At 29.4% G+C, this 20,252-nt stretch overlaps 1 protein-coding gene and 1 long non-coding RNA gene across 3 annotated transcripts in view; one reads left to right on the top strand and one right to left on the bottom strand.

The window, feature by feature from the left end:
- Positions 1–1,653: 1,653 nt before the first annotated feature.
- Positions 1,654–20,252, top strand: part of LOC123262422 (protein Skeletor, isoforms B/C) — a 30,608-nt gene continuing 12,009 nt past the window's right edge. Inside the window, exons 1-6 of one of the 2 annotated variants that reach the window (XM_044724620.1) lie at positions 1,654–2,005; positions 9,074–9,214; positions 9,381–9,562; positions 15,884–16,046; positions 16,376–16,635; positions 17,977–18,486. In XM_044724620.1, the coding sequence (XP_044580555.1) occupies positions 1,942–2,005; positions 9,074–9,214; positions 9,381–9,562; positions 15,884–16,046; positions 16,376–16,635; positions 17,977–18,471 (1,305 nt within the window). In that variant the 5' untranslated portion in view covers positions 1,654–1,941 and the 3' untranslated portion in view covers positions 18,472–18,486. Of the gene's footprint in view, positions 2,006–9,073; positions 9,215–9,380; positions 9,563–15,883; positions 16,047–16,375; positions 16,636–17,976; positions 18,487–20,252 lie in introns of those variants that run through there. The other variant, XM_044724619.1, reaches the window with a different exon arrangement.
- LOC123262551 lies at positions 10,481–13,651 on the bottom strand. Its single transcript, XR_006508988.1, has 3 exons — positions 13,503–13,651; positions 13,185–13,187; positions 10,481–10,533 (listed from the first exon to the last, which is right to left on the bottom strand). It is a non-coding gene; the product is annotated as an uncharacterized LOC123262551 (long non-coding RNA).

Genomic DNA, 20,252 nt, shown 5'->3' on the forward strand with positions numbered 1-20,252 from the left:
GTTGTAAATGAACCTTATTTCGACGATATAGATATACAAACGATAATTGGATTTTAGTTTATTGCTAATTATAATTAAACTACATTGAATTAGACCGTGATCTTCGAAAGGACTTAGTTTTGGATAATATTGAAGCGTATAAAAAAATGGACTTGATCAGTAAAGTTTTTCGGCAGTTATCGTGACCACGCCAGTTTCCATACATACATTTGACACATACGGACGTCCACGAAGTATTTTTTTTTTTATTTATTTAAAAAGCAAAATGTCTTTTAAAAATGTCATAAGTGTTGAAACTAGTGTTTTCCCATGACATTTATATGTAAATATTATTCTGCAAGTGCGATAAAAAATAAATAGAGACAATTTTAGTTAAAAAAATTGATTGATTTTTGTAAGGCGAGAGTAGAGCACTATCTCATCCGCTTGAAGCATGAGGCGTGCAAAAAAGAAAATAGTGGAGAGATGAATTAGATCATAATGAACGATCATATAAATGATTATTAGTTAGTCAAATTTCCCGCCGTTGTATAATTTTACGCTATTGCCGTCTTTTCTTAACTTCACGATACATATGACGTTATTAATAAAAAGTTACCTCTTATTTTGTTAGTAATTAAATAATGAAGCCATTATTGAAGTAAAAAAAAAATTTCATGTGTTCAGAAATGTTTAATTCTTTGATACTGAATAGTTTTTAGTGATAGTATTCTGGTAGCAAAAACTATAGTACTTTAAAAAATAATTTCTATTTACGCCTGTGTATAAGAATGAATTTTGAGAGTTTACTTCTCTAAAATGATGTAGTCAATCAATTTGAAATTTTAACAGTGATTATTTTATTTATAAATCTTAATTATTTATAAATCGATAAAAAAAAATAAAAACTTTTGATATTATTTCGAAAATTAGTATCGAACCTCTTCAGAGACGAATGAAATATTCTCATGCACTTCAATAGTGTCATTAAAATTGCCAAGCTAATGTATTACCACAAAAACAGCCTAGAAAAAGCAGTAATAGCTAATCTCAATTACTTTCATAACAGGTTCTGTAATCTCAATTACTAAAATTTACCGATTGAGCAACCTACTGTTGTATTTCTTCTTCTATCTTGACTTCTCTTGTAATAACAATAGTATAAATAAATGAATATATATGCACATTGTAACGTCTTTCTGTCGGCGTTCTTAATATCCGGAATTGTAATTATAATTACAACTAATAACAAATGAAAATTTAAATAAAATAATAAGTAATTTTCTCTTATTACAAAAGTATTATATCGCGTGTTAAAAAAGGCCATTAGCCTTAGGAGTGAAAGAGTGCGGCAAGAGAAAATCTCTCGAAGCAAAAAGATCTTGAGAGTAGAGAGTAGCTACATCTTGAGCGTCTACCTCTTTTCGTGATATATTTTTATAATTACCATATATGTAATAATAATCATCATAATGATAATAATCATGATCGTGATGATGATCAATAAAAAGTTTTTATCAAAAAGAAAAAAAACTTAAATCTGCACCTCGAGTGTTTATAGATCTCTTGCGTGCTCGTGCGGGCGTATGGGTGTTTAATTAAACTTTTATACGGGAAAAGAGAGAGGTAATGCATTGTCAGAAGCTGTTGAGTATCTTGTAATGTAACTAGTCGGTGTAACTGGTATGGTATGGTATTATATACCTGACTGCCGGCACAGACTGTGTGTGTTGTTTGTGTTGTCTACTCTTGGTCTTTTACTCTTACTTTGTAATGATGATGTGATGTGCTCCTGGTGATGTTTGTTGGTATACAGTTCTAAAGAGTTGACTCGAGAGTGGGATCAACCATCGGCAAAAGGTACCTGAATAAAAAAAAAAGGAAAGAGAAGAAAGAGAGAAAAAAATATTTACTGAGAGATCTCGAGAACACTTTCAACAACGCAGTTTACATCAAGACATCATGAAGACACCTTACTATTTATCTTCCTACAAATCTTTTGTGTTTTTATTTTTCTTAATTGCACGTAAGTTTTATTTCGTTTTTTCTTCTTTTTATTATCACAGATTTCAGTTTTTTTTTTTGTGATTCCGATAAGTGGTTTTTTTTTTCTATTTCTGGAAAATGAAGAAGACAAATTTATTATGCTTTAATTTTCACTTAACAGTGGGTTGTAAACTTTTTTATATTTTTGTTTTCAATCATTTGTATTATCGAGAAGTTGGATTGCTTAAACAGAAATTTTTTATTTTTGAAAAACAAAATTTTCGAAAAAACGAGTGATTTAAAAAAAACTAAATTATCTTGTTTGAAGTAAAATTTTTTTGAGCCAAAAAAAAATGTTTTCATTCAAATAAATTTTGTTCTTGCTCTGAAACAATTTTCTTCACTTGAATAAACTTTTTTGTGTATAAAATTTGTAAAAAAAAATTCCAAAAATTACTTCTTTCAAAATTTCGTTCTTGTTCCAAAATTTTCGGTTTTCGATTTTTAAAAATTTTTCTGCTACTTTTTACAAAGAAAGGATTACTTAAAATTTTAACTATAGTTATGAATTTTTTAAAAGAAAAGAAGTTCATTTTTAGTTTTTAAGACTTGTTATGCTCTTGTAAATTTGACTCTATTGAATGAAGATTACAAAATTCTAAACAAAGTGATAATAGTTACCTAGCATCCATTTCTTTGAATGGAAATTTCATTTCTTATTAATTGTTAACGCTTTAAGTGAAGAAATCACTCCTTGAAATAAAAAAAAAAAATTCTTAAAAGAAAATAAAAATTTTAATTGAAAAATTAAATTTTATAGTTTGAAAATCACATGCTCTCGAATAAAGTGACAATAATTACTGACCATAGATATAAACGTCTTAATACAAGACTCTAGAAGTCAAGAGGCTATATTCATGAAAATTTGTTTTCCTCTAAATAATTTTCGATCTATAATAATTTGTCTTTTATCAAATTTATCAGAAATTTAATAACAATCTAAAAAAATATAAATTCTATAAAAAAATGAAAATTTTCCCGAATTCACTTTATCCTTCAATTATGAACTATAATTGTAATATTAACACTAATACTAATAATTAAACAATAAATTACGGATTAGAAATTTTTCTTGCTCTGTTTAATAAATAAATTATAAATGACTTAACATACGATAATTTCTCCAGATTAGCATGCGATCTAATTTAAATTTCAACTTTTTTCTGCGTAAATTAAATAAAAAAACTTAATTTTTTTTCTGTTTTAAATACTGTCGCTAAAAAATTATCATAAATTATAATTTACGAAAGATGAGTCTCTAAATTATCCCAAATTCGAAATTTTTAGTCATAAATAAAATCAGTCCTTTCAGAGCAGAAAGAGAGGGGACAAATATGATTGAATAGGAGATAAAATAGATGAAAGTAATGCGCATACATTTATAACATAAAGAAGCATATATGTCTGTATATATTTGTTACGACATACGTTTATTTACCAATCCAGACATTTGTCTTGCTTTCTCCTCCTGTAAATGTCAGACGATCACTATTTATATATATATATTTACGTTCATATAAAGTACATCTACCTGTTTCAATACCTTGACTCTTATTTTTATTCATTATCTCTCTATTATTGCCTCTTGATGACTCCTTTTTCTAGTGTTATTTATGATTTCTTGATTACTTTTTTTTCATTCTTTAATGTTAATTATTTATAATAATTGTAGTTATAATTATTATAGAAATTTAGGTATTGAATTAAATTTCTGGATGAAAATTTAATTTATATTGACTTAGTATTTAAAATAAAATAAAAAAATTAGAAAAACGGTTCACCCTAAAGGCCATCCCTGCAACTTCCCGCTAATTCCATTTCTGGGCGCTTAAAATTGTACTTATGACATTTTTGAGATTTTTGAGCTCAAAATATAATTTATGTGATATTTTGAGCTCGCTGAGTTCAAGAAATAATATTTCTAGGCATTTGAGCTCTCCCAGCTCAAAAGCCTGATAGAAGTTTCATAGAACACTATTTTTGGAATTTTCAAACCGTATGGATCAACGAATTTTCACGCGGTTGGCGGCATTCGACGCAGTTTTATCATCCTCATAAGTTATTTTCAGGTTTTAATTGATCGAACCAAAAATTTCGGAGTAATCCCGAAAAAACACTTTTTTCGGTTTTCTTTCGTTCACGATATCTCTCGAACAAATCAACCGATTTTGACCGGCTTGGTGGCGATCGACGTGGTTTTTCAAGCTTAAAGGCGGTTAAGTTTTTGAAGTTGATCGATAAAGCCGTTTAAAAGTTATTCCAAAAAAACCACTTTCAAAAAAAATTTTTTTCTTATTTTTTTGGAGATTTTTCAAAATTTCTCAAAATCTATCGGTCCGAATCGATTCAAATTCACAGGGAATCTAAGTTTGAGAGAACTCTTTAGAACGCCGTTTAGTAGATTCCGATCGGTTCAGTTGTTCAAAAGTTATAAGCGAGTCACACACACACACACACACACACACACACACACACACACACAGTGACAACATCGCGGGGGTAGTCAGGGAAGCTTCCTATGACCTTAAAACGTCGAGATCTGATCTAAAACTCGATTTTTGCAAAACGGGGTGAAAACAATAACTTCCCGATTTTTGAAAATCTTCGATTTTCTTAGCGGGAAGTTAAAAAAGTATGACCTAATTTATTATTTTTAAATATTTTGATTTTTAAGAAAATTTTTTTAATTTAAAAATTTTTAATTGTAATTTGAAATGAAATTTTTTATTTGATTGTTCTACAAGACATTTTTAAAAAATGAATTAGTTTTATAACATTTAATACATCATTAGTTATCCTCATTAAGTCATTACACAAAAAATTAATAAAATAGTACATTTAATTATTTTTGTTTCTATTTAAAGATTTTAATTTACGATTGTCACGATTTATAACTCACGTTTATTCTCATTTGAACTCACGTTTTGTACGCGAGCTAACTTGCTGAAACGGTTTGCTGACTCTTCATTTATATATGCATGTATACATGTATACGTAAACGACTTTCATCGTTTTTAAGTGTCTCCGTAGCTCATGTGAAATTTTTCCTCTTATTTTTTTTTATTTTATATTACTGGTGAATATGTAAGCACGCCCTTTTATACTACTTTGTACGTTGTTAGTTTCTTTTTATTGCAAGAAATTAAAAAATAAGTTTCAAGAATGACGATCATCCGACCAGGACTTACAGGAGTTCTGAATAACAGATGTCACTTACTTATACTTGTAAAATTGTATTTACATTCCTTTCGTACAAGACCTTGCGTTACTTAGCATCAGGAAATTTTTTTTAAGCTCTCCATAGAATGCAGAGAAAGTTCTAAGTATTGAAGATCTGTTTTAATTTAATTAATTATTGACACTATTTTTCTATTTATTTACAATTAAATATATTTATTTAATAAGGAATCATTGTTTTATTAAACAGTATAGTCGTATAAAAGATTGATTTGTTAACACAATACTGATGAAAAAACTAACTTGATTTAAGAGAAAAATTCTTGCGCCAAGAATATCATTTTGAAGAATTTGATCATTCTGGATTAAGCAAAAAAATTCATAAATTAAAATTTATATGAACCAAGAAAAACTTTTGAGCTCGAGAATTTTTTTATTTGATTCAAAATGATCAAACTTTTGAAAGTGAAATTCTTGGTTCAAGAATTTTTATAAGAAACATAGTTTGGATTACAATTTTTTTTTTTATAATGAAGAAAATAAGAAAAATTTTGTCTCCAGCGTATTTATAAGATAAAATGAGTTTATTAAATTAAATTTAGTATCATTGGAAACTCTTGACCTGAATTTGTGCCTTTTTAATGTTTCATATGCGTTTTAGCAATAGTTAATTTATTATGATAACTTTTCGAAGTAGTTCTAAATAGATTCGAATTTCGCGATAAACATCATTCGTTTATTTATTGATTTTATTTTGTACATGTGAAAGTGGTTATATTTAAAAAATTAATTTATTCAATTAAGAGACTAAGAAAAATTTTGTAACCGGTATATCTTTATCGTAAGTTGGTTTTGATATTTTTTCAGCGATTGTTATTTGTGATTTAAATAATTGAGAAAGTAAAGAAAATTTTGTGACGAGCATATTATTATTTTAAAAGAAATTTTTATGGTCAAATTTGGTATCATCAGAAAGGTCTTGCTAAGAATTTGTGCCTTTTCACGGTTCTATATATTTTTCAGTAATAGTCAATTTTCTACACAGAAAAAAAAAATTGACTTGAATCAAGTAAATAATTTTGAAGAACTTCATTTTCTTGATTTTAGAAAAATTTTTAAATTAAGAAATTTTTCTTCGTTTTTAAGTAAATTTTACTTGATTCAAGAATTTTTCGTCTTGATTCAAGACAATTAAATTTTCCAAAATTATTTTCTTGGTTCAAGAATTTTTCACTTGATTCAAGTTAGTTTTTTTTTTGTGCATGTTAAGTTTTTTGAACGAGTTTTGAATAGTTTTTGGTTCTATAAATTTTTTCCGTCACATTTTTCCATTAAATAATTTGTAATTGATTCTGTCATAGCACTTTTATTTTTCAAATTTATTTCAAAAGTACCTAAACTACACTGAAAGAAATTTTCTTCAAAAAGTACCGTTAAATTCACTGTAATCGTGTGACATAATGTTGCTCTTTTATTTATTACCATTTTTGAAATAAAAACTACGAAAAAATTGATTTACTTTGTGGTAGACTTCATAAAATTTACGGAAAACCTAATAAAATTTACAGAAGACTTCGGTAAAATTTGCTGAAAAAAAGTTAAAAATTATCTCACTTACCGAAAAATGATTAGGTCGTGCCATTCGTCCTACGATTACCGTGAATTTAACAGTAATTTTTAAAGAAAATTTCTTTTAGTGTATGTGTAATGTTATTAAAAATATCTAAAAATCATCAAACCAAAGTTTTTTTGTTCATAATCTATAAATCTCAACAGTCGCATAGTGACTGTAGTTTGCGAGTTAAAATCAAGTTTGTTAAATTTTTTTAAAGTTTCATTAGTCTTTTGGTTAGTGAATTCATGTACTTTATTTATTTACGTCAATGACAAAGTCGATCTTTTGGACACACCAATTATTGACAGCCTGAAAAAATTAAAAGTCTTTAATTTTCTAAACTAAATCCAACTCAAGTATTAATTAAAAAAATAATTGAAAGTGAGCTTTTTATTCGAGCGCTTGTCTTCAAAATAATTAAGAAATGTTTCAGTCGCAATAGACTTGAGTGAACTTTTTTTTATTAATTAATATTTTATATTCTTTGCAGTTATTCGTTTCTTTTAGTTCTTTAAATTATAAAGATTGCATAAAAAATTACGATCGTAATTAAATAAATCTTTTAACAAAATAGGGTGTCAATAATTGAACGACTGTCAAAAGATCGAAACTTGAAAAAAATATTAGTTCTTGAAATAACAAAGAAGAAATATACTCAATCTAAAAAGTATATAATTCCATTACAGCAAACAGCGACACATAAATAAAGTCTTGATAAAATAGTCTAGCACAATAAAGACTGTTTAATAAATAAACATGTATACGACCGTTGAATGTCACTCTAATAAGAATAATAACAAATAAAAGCAAAATAAGAGTTCGAGCGTCACACATGTGATCTTTTTAAAATTCCATTAGACATATAAGCTTGTTAGAAGAAGTGTAGTGAATGGCATTGAATTTAAATAACATACTGTTTTTACACAGACTAGAAGAGTCCTGATGTATTTTTTCCTCCTTTTTTTGTCCTGATGTATTTTTTCTGCATCAATTGCGAGCAAGAACACAACAAGGTATTTGTAGTTGTAGTAGTTTAGTCTCTAGTAGTCCAAAGTCTCAGTCGTACCGTTAACCGTCGAATCGATTTTAACGACATCCATGGATGTGCGCATTCTCTCTTTAACAAGACCAACCAAGTCTCGTTTAGTTTGGCTTGCAATTGAAATTTATTATAGTACAGCATTCACTATTATATGTATGTGTAATGCTTCGAGCGTTCATTCGCGTCTACTGAGAATCGTTTCATCTGAGTATTCGTTCCCCATTATTGCTGATAATGCCAACCAATGGTTAACGATTTCGCTAAATTCTGATGCGATTGTTCTGCCGACTTATCAAGGTTCCAGATATGTTAGAGTTAGAATGTATGGCAATTTTTTAAAGTAGAGTAATTCAAAATTTATGAAACAATTCTTCGTTTAAGGGATCATTTTGGTTCCGGCGCTCAAAAAAAAATCAATATTTTTTTGCACAGAAACTATTGTAAATGTTAATATAAAGTTGATTCAGCTCAACGAATACACTCTTGACTAACACAAAAAATATCTCAATTGATTTTTTTTTATTTTTTATATAAATAAACAACGGATGAATGGAGCTCCTCCGAAAGTTGGTATGTCACTGATGTATATGATAACTTGATAACGGATCATCTAAAACACAAAAACCAATATTATTTACCTTTGATATATAAGTGGTTATTGCATCAGTTACGGAGATTAATATTTATTGATAAATGACAAAATGACAGACATTGAAAAAAAGCTGAAAAATGAGACTTTTCTTCACAGTTTTTACTCCTAAAAAAATAGTAAAAATCAAAATTTTGAAATGCTTATTGCTGATGCAATAGCTAGTACTGTGTAGAATATGTGGATTAAATTTCATTAGAATTGTGTCAGTGATTTCGGAGATATCATGTACATCAACCAGGAAAACATATTTCTGAAATAAACGGATTTAAAGTTTTTTTAATTGAAAAATATCTTACCTAAAGTCAATCAGCGATGCCGGCACCATACGAATTCCCGCTAGCCTTATAAAAAATTTGATTTTTCTCTAATCGTACATCTACATGACCATCGTAAAATAATGTAACAGTAGTCCGATCACTTGGAAATTTTAACATAATACTTTTAGATATATGTACTTTTGAAAAATGTAAAAAAAAATTTTTTTTGAAAGTTATAAACCAGAATGAACTCTTGAATTGAAAAGTTTTTATAATTAAATTTCATTTCCTATTTTATATAATAGATTGTTGTGATGGTGAGGATTACTACGGCAAGTTAATTGGCAAATTATCGGAGTTAAATCATGGTCTAAGCGGTGAAGTTTATGCGGTCGATGCCAGGACATTGTTTATCAAGGATTTCAACTACGATGGTGAAGGTCCTGGTGAGTATTTTATCTTTTAAATTTTAAAGCTTTCAAAATTCATTTGACGTTTGATCGATAGAATATTCTGTCCGAAATTTAATAAATTTTTCCGGCTAATTTTTTTTTATTTCTTCCCGAAGAAATAAAATTGTTTTCAATAAATAAAAATATATCTTCTTTACAGCCGCCTATTTTTATGCCGGAAATTCTCGAGCGCCGATAATAAATGGATTTAGAATCCGTGATGAAAAAGGTAATACCGGACCATTGAAACAATATCGAAAGAAGAAAATTACTCTGACATTACCGGAAGGAAAGACCTTGAAAGACATCAAATGGTTTTCCGTATATTGCGACGCCTACTCAGTGAGTAATATATTTATTATCTTTATCTTATTCTATATAACCCAGTGTATCTAACAACATCTCCATTACATACATATGTATGACAATGATGCGACTTTCACGCATATTTCTTGCTCCGTTATTCAATGACAAAGTAGAGCGTCGAGTATAAAACGCCAGTTAGTCTCGGTCTCAATGCCATTTGTGATATATTACACCAACTTTCATTCACTTAAATGCCTTTCAGCAAGAAAATAAAAGTCTCAATGTACTGAAGATATTATTTAGTACTCAACGAATGGAGAAAATTACAATACACAAGCTATCTATTGGTTCTAAATCCAAGGACAGAGTTAATGACTTCATATGCAATGCCGCTAACTATCATCATTTTCATTTCGCCTGGTTAATTTCTTTTTATTGTTATAACTGCTGACATGGTTACATAACTTCCGGTAGAAAGAGTTCAATCATCGTTTTGTGTTAAACACATCGAGCGTAGTCATGAATTGATCGATAAGTTCGAGGAAATATTAAGTAATTTTTTTTAAAAGAAGACAAATTGTTACGTAATTCTTATTTCAAATTTTTCGCGCTAATTCTCTTGCTAGCCTGAGCATGCCTCGTGACTGATGACGTCATAACGCGCACGCACGTAGTATACATAAAATACTTACGCTAATAACCTAAAGATGATTCTTTTGCAAATGTTTTCAAAGATAACTTTAAAAAGTTAATAAAGACAAAAAATTTATTACAATTTTTAACATGCGCAGGGGAAAGATGAACCTATAAAATTATAAAATTACAAATAAAGTAAAATCCTCAACCCTCGTGGTCTTGAAATCACTAAGGATCCATGGTGGGTACATGAAGGGTCCACTGAGGAGCTACACGGGATGTACTGTGGAACGACAGTGGATCCACTGTGGATTTTGTGACGTTTTGCCATCGTGGCTCCACCGTGGTTAAGCAAAGGCTTTCTTGTGAATCTATTGTGGTTTGACTGTGGTTCAATGGTGGTTTAGCGGTGTTCCTACTGTGGCTCCACAATGGTTCCATTGTGAATTTGCAATGGTTCCATTGTGGGTCCTGAGTCGAAATTCGAGTTCTGTTTTAACCGTAATTTTTTTATTATGAATAATAATTATTATTGTTATAAAAAATTAGTAGTAGTAATTAATAATAATTGTTATTAACATAAAAATTTGTAATTAACAATTATTACAATTACTACTATAAAAATCGTTTATGAACACAAAAAAGTATATAAATTAATTTTTTAACAAAAAAACAAAAATTAATGATTTCCCCAATTTGGGAGAGTATTTTTTTACGAACAGGGATTATTTACTGTCCAGTTTGTACAGCTAAGGAGTAAGGAGGTAGGAGAAGAGGATTACTTATGCTAAATTAACTTAATACACCCCGTAAATAAGGAAATAAATAAAAATCGCCTTGCCCTAACCGAGAACCGAACTCGGAACCTATCGCTCGCCAGACTTACGCGCTACCCGCATCGCTACACGGCCGACTGAAAAAAGTTGAATCTCAGTAGTCACATAAACTTTTTAAATGACGCGTCTTCAAATGACTAAGTTCTAAGTGGAATCTGAAAAGGAACTTTACGAAGAAATTAAATGAATAATAATAATTATATCTACACGGAAAGAACAATAACCCACTCTACATCCTCGTATAGTATACTCCGTGGTATTTGCAGTGAAAAAAAATTTCAGACTATAGTCAATATCCTTCAAAGTATACTAAATTATTTTTGGACTGTACTCAGTGAAGTCTCCGATTTAATCGATTAATTTTTCTGGTTATATCACGTAAAACTTCACGGGATATAATCTGAAAAATTATTTCGTGTAAATTAAATTATGCTCGGTTAAAATTTGGATTATGCCCACGGTGACTCCGCCACTTTTTTTTCTAGGGCCTGCGCACTTAGCATTATCATATCTATTATGTATTTAAATATTAGGTTAGTCAAATATTGTTTTAAATAATTATTACATACATAATGCTGGTAACTGGTCGAGTTGTCATTATATTACCGATCAGGCTAACGCAGTCGTTGAATGGGTTGATTCAGTTAACTGAGTACGAGGACAGATTGACATTAAATTCAACTCAATTCACATCTGTCCTATGATAGCGTAAATGCTTGAGGGCAGGGTTTTTCCTTGCCAGCAAACTTGGCTGTGTATTTTCTATGTGAGGGTAGGATAGATATACGTGCGTATATAGCTCTTTTGAGCCCAGGAGACGGCCTCTTCGGAGGTAGGCGAAAGCCTCGCCATATATTCTTCTCGTTCGAGAGATATCGTAAACGAAAGAAAACCAAAAAAAGTGTTTTTTTGACATAACTTCGTCATTTCTTCTCGGATCGTTTTTGATGATAAATAATAATTTTTAGAGCTTAAAAAACCGCGTCGATCGCCACCAAGAATGTAGAAATCGGTTGATTGGTTCGAGAGATATCCTCGACGAAATATTTGGAAACAAGGGTTTTTCAACGTAACTCCGACATTTTTGGAATAACTTTTAAACGACTCTACCGATCAATCCCAAAATCAATCAGCTCTGAACGTAAAACCACGTCGATCGCCTCCAAACGCGTAAAAATCGGTTCATTCATTCAAAAGTTATTGCGGTTTAAAAATTTGAAAATTGTGTTTTATCAAACTTCTATCAGACCTTTTAGTTCGAAGAGGTCAAAAGCATAAAATTATCTCTTTGTCAGAGAGCTCAAAATAACACATAAATAGTATTTTTGAACTCGGAGAGCTCAAAACATCATTAGTGCAATTTTAAGCACCTAGGTATGAAATGAGCGGGAAGTCGCACGGATGGCCTTCAGGGTCTACCGTTTTTCTAATTTTTTTTTTAGAATAAACCTAAAATAGAAAAATTTTTCAAAATTTTTTTTTCAAAAATGTTAATTTTTGGGATAAGAAAAATTATGAAACATGTCAATTTTTTAACTAGAAACAAATTATAAAAAATGTCAAATTTTGGGTTAAAAAAAAGTTTTAGCAAAATATCTAAAAATTAATATTTTTGAAGAATTTTTTTTTCTACTTGTGAAATAGAATACGAAACAAATCACCAAAAATTGATAGACCAAGTGGATGAATTTTATTGATGATTTTCTATCAGAGAAAAAATTTAAGTTAACATTTCAATTGCGACAACTATAGTTTACTTTTAAAAACGTGAAACTAAACAATTACCTGCGATTCTTATATATTTCAAAACTTTTGCAGTGAAAATGTGTGAACTAAGTTGAATTTAACATAGAATCATTTTTTTCAAAATTCAAATTTTTGAAAAAAAAAATTCCTTTTCTCTGGTAGTTTTTTTTATTTTTATTTATTTATTTACTTATTTATTTTTTATTTTTAAATGTCAACTTTTCATGAAAATTTGTTTGAAGTGATTGTTCCGAGCGATTCCGAAATTTTATCAGCTAGAAATCTTAAAGAATTCGGCAAAAAATAAAAAACCTTTGACCAAGAGTATTAATCGATTCCAAAAACTAATTATTTTTTTACCTTAAAAAACAACGCCATTTTTGCAATTGCTGAATACAGATATTTTCTAATTTCACTACTTTTGTTTTAGGCACACTCACCCACTCGGTTTCATGGTATTATTTATTTAATAAGAAAAGTTGAAAATTTGTTATCTGACAGTGCATGTAGAATTCATCTGTCACCTTTACAAATTCAAGGGGGTCTTCTGGTTTGACTCCCTGATTTTTGAGCATTTTTTTAGGATTTTTTTATAAAGACCAATGAGGAGATAGAACTTTCAACTTTTTACTATTTATTTATACATATTTCAAGAGTGTATAGTTAAATTTTTAGCCACGAGTGGAACCACAGTAGAATCACCACCAAATCACGATGGATCCACGATGAATCCACAACAAAACCACAAATTAACTTACGGTTGAATCACAGTAAAACCACTGTGGAACCACGGCAGAGTCACGACAATTCCACTATAAAACCGTAGGTGGAACCACGATCGAACCACAATAGATTCACAGTTAATCCACTGTAAGACCGCTGTTGAACCACGGTGGAATTGCAATGGCAAAATGACACAAAATCCACAATGGATCCACCGTGGTTCCATCGTGGTTCCACAGTAAGTCCACTACTACCGTGGTTCCATCGTGGATCCACCGTGGTTGCTAAACTGCGAGGGAATAACATATTGAAACATTAAATTTTTTTTTTTCAACAATTTTAACCTCTAAAAGTTTATTATTTTCGCGAACTTTTCAAAAGCTTTTGGTCGGGAAAGGTAGCTCAAAGCGGGTATTCTTCCTAAAGCGGGTATGCACTCGTATATTGTTTAATTAAACGCGAATATCAATATGAGCATATGGCAAGGTTGTCTGTACACATTCGAGTTTTAGTGAGTTCTAATCAAGCACGGGAGTTGCAATATGAGGTCATTTGGTAAAATATAAGAAAATTTATGAATCTGCAAAAATCGCAGAAAGAATGTACCTTACAATAAGTCAAAAACTTGTTCGTAAATTATATTGTTAGTAATAATTAGGTCCAGGACTTTCGCAGTTGTTTAAATGAGCATTCATATGTTTAACCTGAAATTTGAATAAATAAAAAACGCCAACTTCCTGGCCCTATAATAATATATAATTTCGATACTATTTAACTCCAAAACAAGATAAAAGGATCCAAGCAAAAACAGTTTCACTGTAAAAAAATCGCGCCAAATCCACGTTCATAAGACTATTAAGAAAAAAAAATTTTATTTCTTTACAAAAAGATATAAAATTAAAAAATTAAAAAATCCAAGATACCGATATAGTTGTATATGATTTTCGGAAATTAAAAAAAAATTTTTTGTAAATTTAAAAATTAAAAGAAACAATTTTGGAACGTATTTAGTGTGCATGGTTACAAAATATTTCACTTTTTATGAAATTCGTAAAATCTATCTACTAGGACTTTTAAAAAAAATTAAAGTACACAATCATGCACACCAAGTACGTTCCAAAATTGGTTTCTTTTAATTTTTAAATTTACAAAAAAATTTTTTTTAATTTCCGAAAATCATATAAAACCATATCGGTATCTTGGATTTTTTAATTTTTTATTTTATATCTTTTTGTAAAGAAATAAAATTTTTTTTTTTTGCTCGGATTTCATTATTTTTTGTAATTATAATAAAAATTGACAATTTTAATTTAATACATTTCCGGTGGCAAACTATCCCCTTTAAGCTATAGTTCATGCAAAAGTTATTCTTGCGCCGCCTGGCGTGTGTAATTGCAAGCTGTCAAATATCTTTTTTTCACTGTAGTTTCCCATCTATTATAAGATTAGCATGCATCCTTATATTATTTGGTCTCTGGCCGTCCGCTTTTTACATAAGAAAAAAGTTAAAATCTAAAAATCTGGGTCGCTATAGTTTGTACTGATTATTTTTAATAATTTTAAATAGAAATTATAAAGATAATTGATAATAATCAAGTAATACGCGTAATAAAAAGCATGAACTACTATTATAAAATATCATATGAAAAAAAAATCAAAATAAATTTGAAAAAAAATTTGTAACCTCAAAAAACCGTTCTGCTTACGGTATATACACACTCGGTAGTCTGGCTTGAGAACGGAACTTGGCGCCAGACTCTATCGAGTCTGTTGATCGGCCTAATTTTTTATGTTCTTGAGTTTTTAATGGTTCACATACTTATCGTTTTAGGCTATGGGGTAAGGGCAAAATAGGTTTTTGAAAAGTTTTTATTTTTAAATAATTAATAATTGTTTAAAACAAAATAAAATAATATTGCTGTTTAATTTCGAAGTTCAATAACTCTCCTACCTTATAGTACCGAATTAGTGATTATAGTCAAACAAAAGTTAAAATTTTCAGACCTTTAATGTTAGTTTACCCGCTTTAGGCCATCTTCCCTTACATCCGTTCAATAATAATGCATATAAAAGTTTTCTGAAATTTCGACAAATCACAATTCAGTTTTTTGATGCTATGTTTTTTTTGAGGTTATGTTTACTGCACTATGTTTTCGTTTTAGCAGGCACCTTGGCATCTAAGGAGAATAACTTTTTAATATATTGTAGGGGAAGTGCTGTTGGTGGGGAGGGAACCTTTAACGAATGGTTCTGTCCCGACCTGGAACGTTCCTTTAGACAGGGTCGACTGTAATATATTTGCTCTTGCCAGAATATTCTTAACATAATATTTTTTCGAATTATAAAAAAAAAATCGATTTCTTGAAAATTGTATCACTGTTTTAAAATAATCAATTCGTTGACTTTACAATTAAAGGTTAACTTCGGTGATGTAAGAATACCTCGAGGTTTTGATTTTCCAAAACCCCAAAAATTGGCAGGATTGAACGGCGTTCATGGTGTTCGTTCCGATCCAGTTGTTGTTGTTGATGCTCAAACATTATTGGTACCTTCTTTTTCATACGACGGAGAAGCTCCAGGTGAGTAAACAACTATTTTTTGCAATGAGTATGCTATAATCATTTTTTCTCCGGCCGAATGTTTTTAGTAAGAGTCGTAGGTACGTTTGACAAATTATGACGGCTCTTACGTCTGTGCATTCATCGCATGAATGGTTTTTACTAAAGATATGAAACAATCAGCTGTTTCATGACATGGCCGCCATTTAAATGGTAAAGAAGAGATCTGTAGTATCTTATGTTTCTAAAAACGGAAAACCATGCATGTGTTGAATAAATATACTGTTAAAAAAAAAAACAATTTTTGAGTGAATAGCAAATATATAATGGATAATATTGAAATGCGCTAGATGCAAAATTTTGGGTTGGTTCCGGAGCCCATCCATCATCAAACGGGATTCGATTACCGGATGAAAATGGCAGAGAATCACCATTGCGTGCTTTTGATCGCAAAACAATAGTACTCACGCTACCCGGAGATATTACTATTCATCAATTGGGCCATTTTGGTATTTGGTGTGAGGCATTTACCGTAGACTTCGGTCATATACAAATTCCTTCCAACCTCAATGTACCACCGTCACTCAAGATGCTTGGCATTTCACCTCAGGTACATAACTATATATACTTGAATACTTCGTGATATTAAGCGACGACAGCTTCCTTTATTATTATCGATTTTTAATATATACATAACAATAATACAGGACCTTTATTAAACGACAATTTTATTACGCTGCGCTTAACTTTTTGATGATAAGACCGTTTTAGAATTTAGATGGATCAATCGCGGAAGAAATATTAAACAAAAAAGAACCGAATGAAGTTCTGAGTTCAAAATTTTCAATATAGTTCGTAAACTTTAGATTATTCTTCACACTAATTTAATAACAAACTTGATTGAAAAGAAGAATAATGAAACAATTGAAATATTTTCATGAAAACTGGCAGGCTTCGAAAATTCTCTTAGGTTCCGAATTATTGAATTATCGAATAAATAATTTTTTGAATTAAGAAAACGAAATATTTTGAAAGAAGAGTGAAATTTTTTACTTAGTATCCGAAAAAAATCGGACCTTACTAAACCGAAGCGACCTAGTTTTTGAAAACGTTTCAATTTATTAACATAAAAGTTAATATTCTAAAAGATGATATGTAATACTGAAAGAATTTCAGCCACTTACTTTAATGACGGAGATGAGGAAACATAATAGAGATACTTAGAACAAAAATGAATTTATGTTAATTAAATTCAGTTACATCAGATGTTTTTTTAGTAAATTAAGCTAAATTTTAGCTGCCATAAAGAATATTGTTATTTATGTCATATTATATGAAACTATAAAAGCGAGTAACTATGATTCCTTACCTTTTTAAAGAAACAAATGACTCTACTTTAATAGAAAAATTACCTTGATTCTAGAGAAATAATTCTTCCAAGAAACTTATTTTGAAGGCAACTGGTTGTCTTCAAGAATTTCTTGTCTTGAATTTCGTCATCTCGAATCAAGAGACCATTAATTTCGATCGATAACTATTACTACTTGATTCTTGAGTATATTATCTTTGGTCGATACAGAAAATTCTTCAACCAAAAAACAGTTTTCCAAAACTAAAATAATTTCTAATCTAATAAAGATTTAATTCCTTGAATTAAAAATAAACTTTCCGGAGAAAATATTCTTCTTGAATCAAGTAGTTTATTAAAAAAAAAATAAAAATCTTCAAATAATCGTTCGAAAATTAGTATCGATGAAAAACGAATCATTTTTCAAATAAAAACACCCGGCATTGAAAAAAAAAACTTCATCCTGATAAAAAGTATCTTGAAAGTGAAGCGAAGTATAAAAAGCTAATTGGAAAATCACCTTGACAATTGGATTTAAAATGTTATATCGATGAAAAAATGAGAAAAAAGTTTTATCGGTAAACTGTCTCTGTCCTGTTACAGAATTTAGAACAGGTGCAGGGTCAGATTGGACCGTATAATCAACCTCACGAGCTGTATTTGACGCAATCTTCTTCTTCTTCTTCTGCCTCTTCTTCTGCTTCTGTTTCTTCTGACTCTGATTCTACTACTTCTTCCCACATATCCGACCACCAACACCACCCTACGTTTGACACTGCTTCTTTGCTGATAAATGAGTTTCAACGTCCAACGACCTATCGTCCTCCTACTAGTCTGCTATCGAATAATCGTCGAGCAGCTTTTCATCCTCACGTCCAAATAATTCACAACCAACACTACCACCAATCAATTGATCGCACCCCTGGGAAAAGTTCTGACTTATCAACTATTCAATCTGCTTTACCCTCCGCCGAATTTCAATACCCCCATAATAACAACAAAAACAACAATAATAATAGTCAAAGAGGTTCTTACGCACATTTGAGAAATTTTCATGGTAACCAACGTCTTGAATCATATGTTTCTTATTCTCCTTAATTAATTAATTATTTATTACTATATTTTTATTTTTGTTACTACTAAATAAATTATATTTAATGTTATCACGTGTAATTTATACAAATAAAAATGAATACAATAAAAATTTAAGTAGAAAAACATGAATTTTTTAAGTAGTTTGGAAAAGTTAGAAATCGCCAGATTTGTACGCAAAAAAACCAGGTTCAATCCCGACACTGGTTAAAAAAGAGATATACTCAACTGCTGAACATTTAAATGATGATCCTAAAATTGGGTTTTTCTTTCGAATATTAACTATAATCAGTATAACTACATCAGTTTTTAACATGAATTTTTCGTAACTTGCGTCTAATTAAAACAATTCAAGTAAGTGAGTTTAATGAATTATTGAAATTAGTTATTATTCAATCAAAAGAATTTTAGTGTAACTTCTTAAGGTAGTATCACAGAGACCACAAGTGTCAAATATTCCACACAAAGCTTTATTTGCTTTACATAGTTAATTTTTCGACACTGATAAAAAAAATATCTTCATTCAAGAAAAATATTCTTGCTCCAAGAAAATGATTTTTTTCTTCAAGAAAGAATAATTTTATTATTTCATAGAGAATAGAAAAAATACAAAAATTTATATGCTTGAGGAAGTTCGAGCGTAACTAATGAGTCAAAATAATGTTAAAATTTTTTTTTAATTTTAGTCTTCCTAATATTTGTCAAAATTCTTTATTTTAATTTAAAATAATTTAAACAATTTAATAATTGATAATTTTTACTTATTTAATAAAGTAAAGTAATAAAATGACTTTCGTACTTATTACTCGCCGGATTTAAATAAACAGATTTGGCAATAGCGCGTTTGATTATACCCATTACAGAGACGTGCATGAGAGTGTGAGTTAAACATTTCTCTCTCTCTCTCTCTCTAACTATATTTCTATCATTTTCTTTTTTCTCAGCTGTTGACGCGATGTTGTCAAATCTTTATTCGAATAAATAGCTGACGATAAACGAGTTACAAACATAAAATTTGACTTTAAATATTTCAAAAATTATATCGGTAATGTATTATTATTAAATTGTTTTTATATTTTGCAATAATCCAAGTTTCTTGTGCATAGTTTTTTATCCGTTAAATTTGGGAGGTTAATATTGAAAAAAATAATTAAAGTCTTGACAAAAGTTTTTCCGCCATAAGAGCTCGTATATAAGGAGATAAAATATGTGATTTTTTAAATTTAATATCTAAGTAACTAAACGGTGAATCTTTTTAAAATTTTGTGATTAGATAAATGACGTATTTATTTATACGTATACTTAATTTCAAAGCTTAAAGTTGGAAATTATTTTTTATATTAGATTCGCTCGAACCTCCTTAAAACAAATAAATTAATATCTTAATTCTAGAGTTGCGCCATACTTAGAACAAGTCGGTAATATCTTGAACCAATGTTACCGTCAAACTTAATCCAAGAGAAAGAAATTTTTGGGTGAAGTTGTATATATCTTATTTTAAAACAACCAAGTTTCTTGATTCGAGAATCAATTTTTTAAGTTAAGAGAATTGAATTACTTAAAACAAGAATGACATTTTGAAGAAAAAGTTTTTCTTGAATCAAGTCATATTTTTATTAGTGTATACAAAGTTGCATTAGACGAAGAAAGACAAAAATAACTTCTGAAAGTTTTTTTTATTAGTTATTAGGTTATTACTATCCCATGCTCTGAATATGTACTTTTAATTACGCAAAATATTCAATATGTTATTTCTTTTTATCACCTAAATTTTTATTAAGATCTAA

The sequence above is a fragment of the Cotesia glomerata genome, linkage group LG4, assembly GCF_020080835.1.
Source record: "Cotesia glomerata isolate CgM1 linkage group LG4, MPM_Cglom_v2.3, whole genome shotgun sequence".
Taxonomy (NCBI): domain Eukaryota; kingdom Metazoa; phylum Arthropoda; class Insecta; order Hymenoptera; family Braconidae; genus Cotesia; species Cotesia glomerata.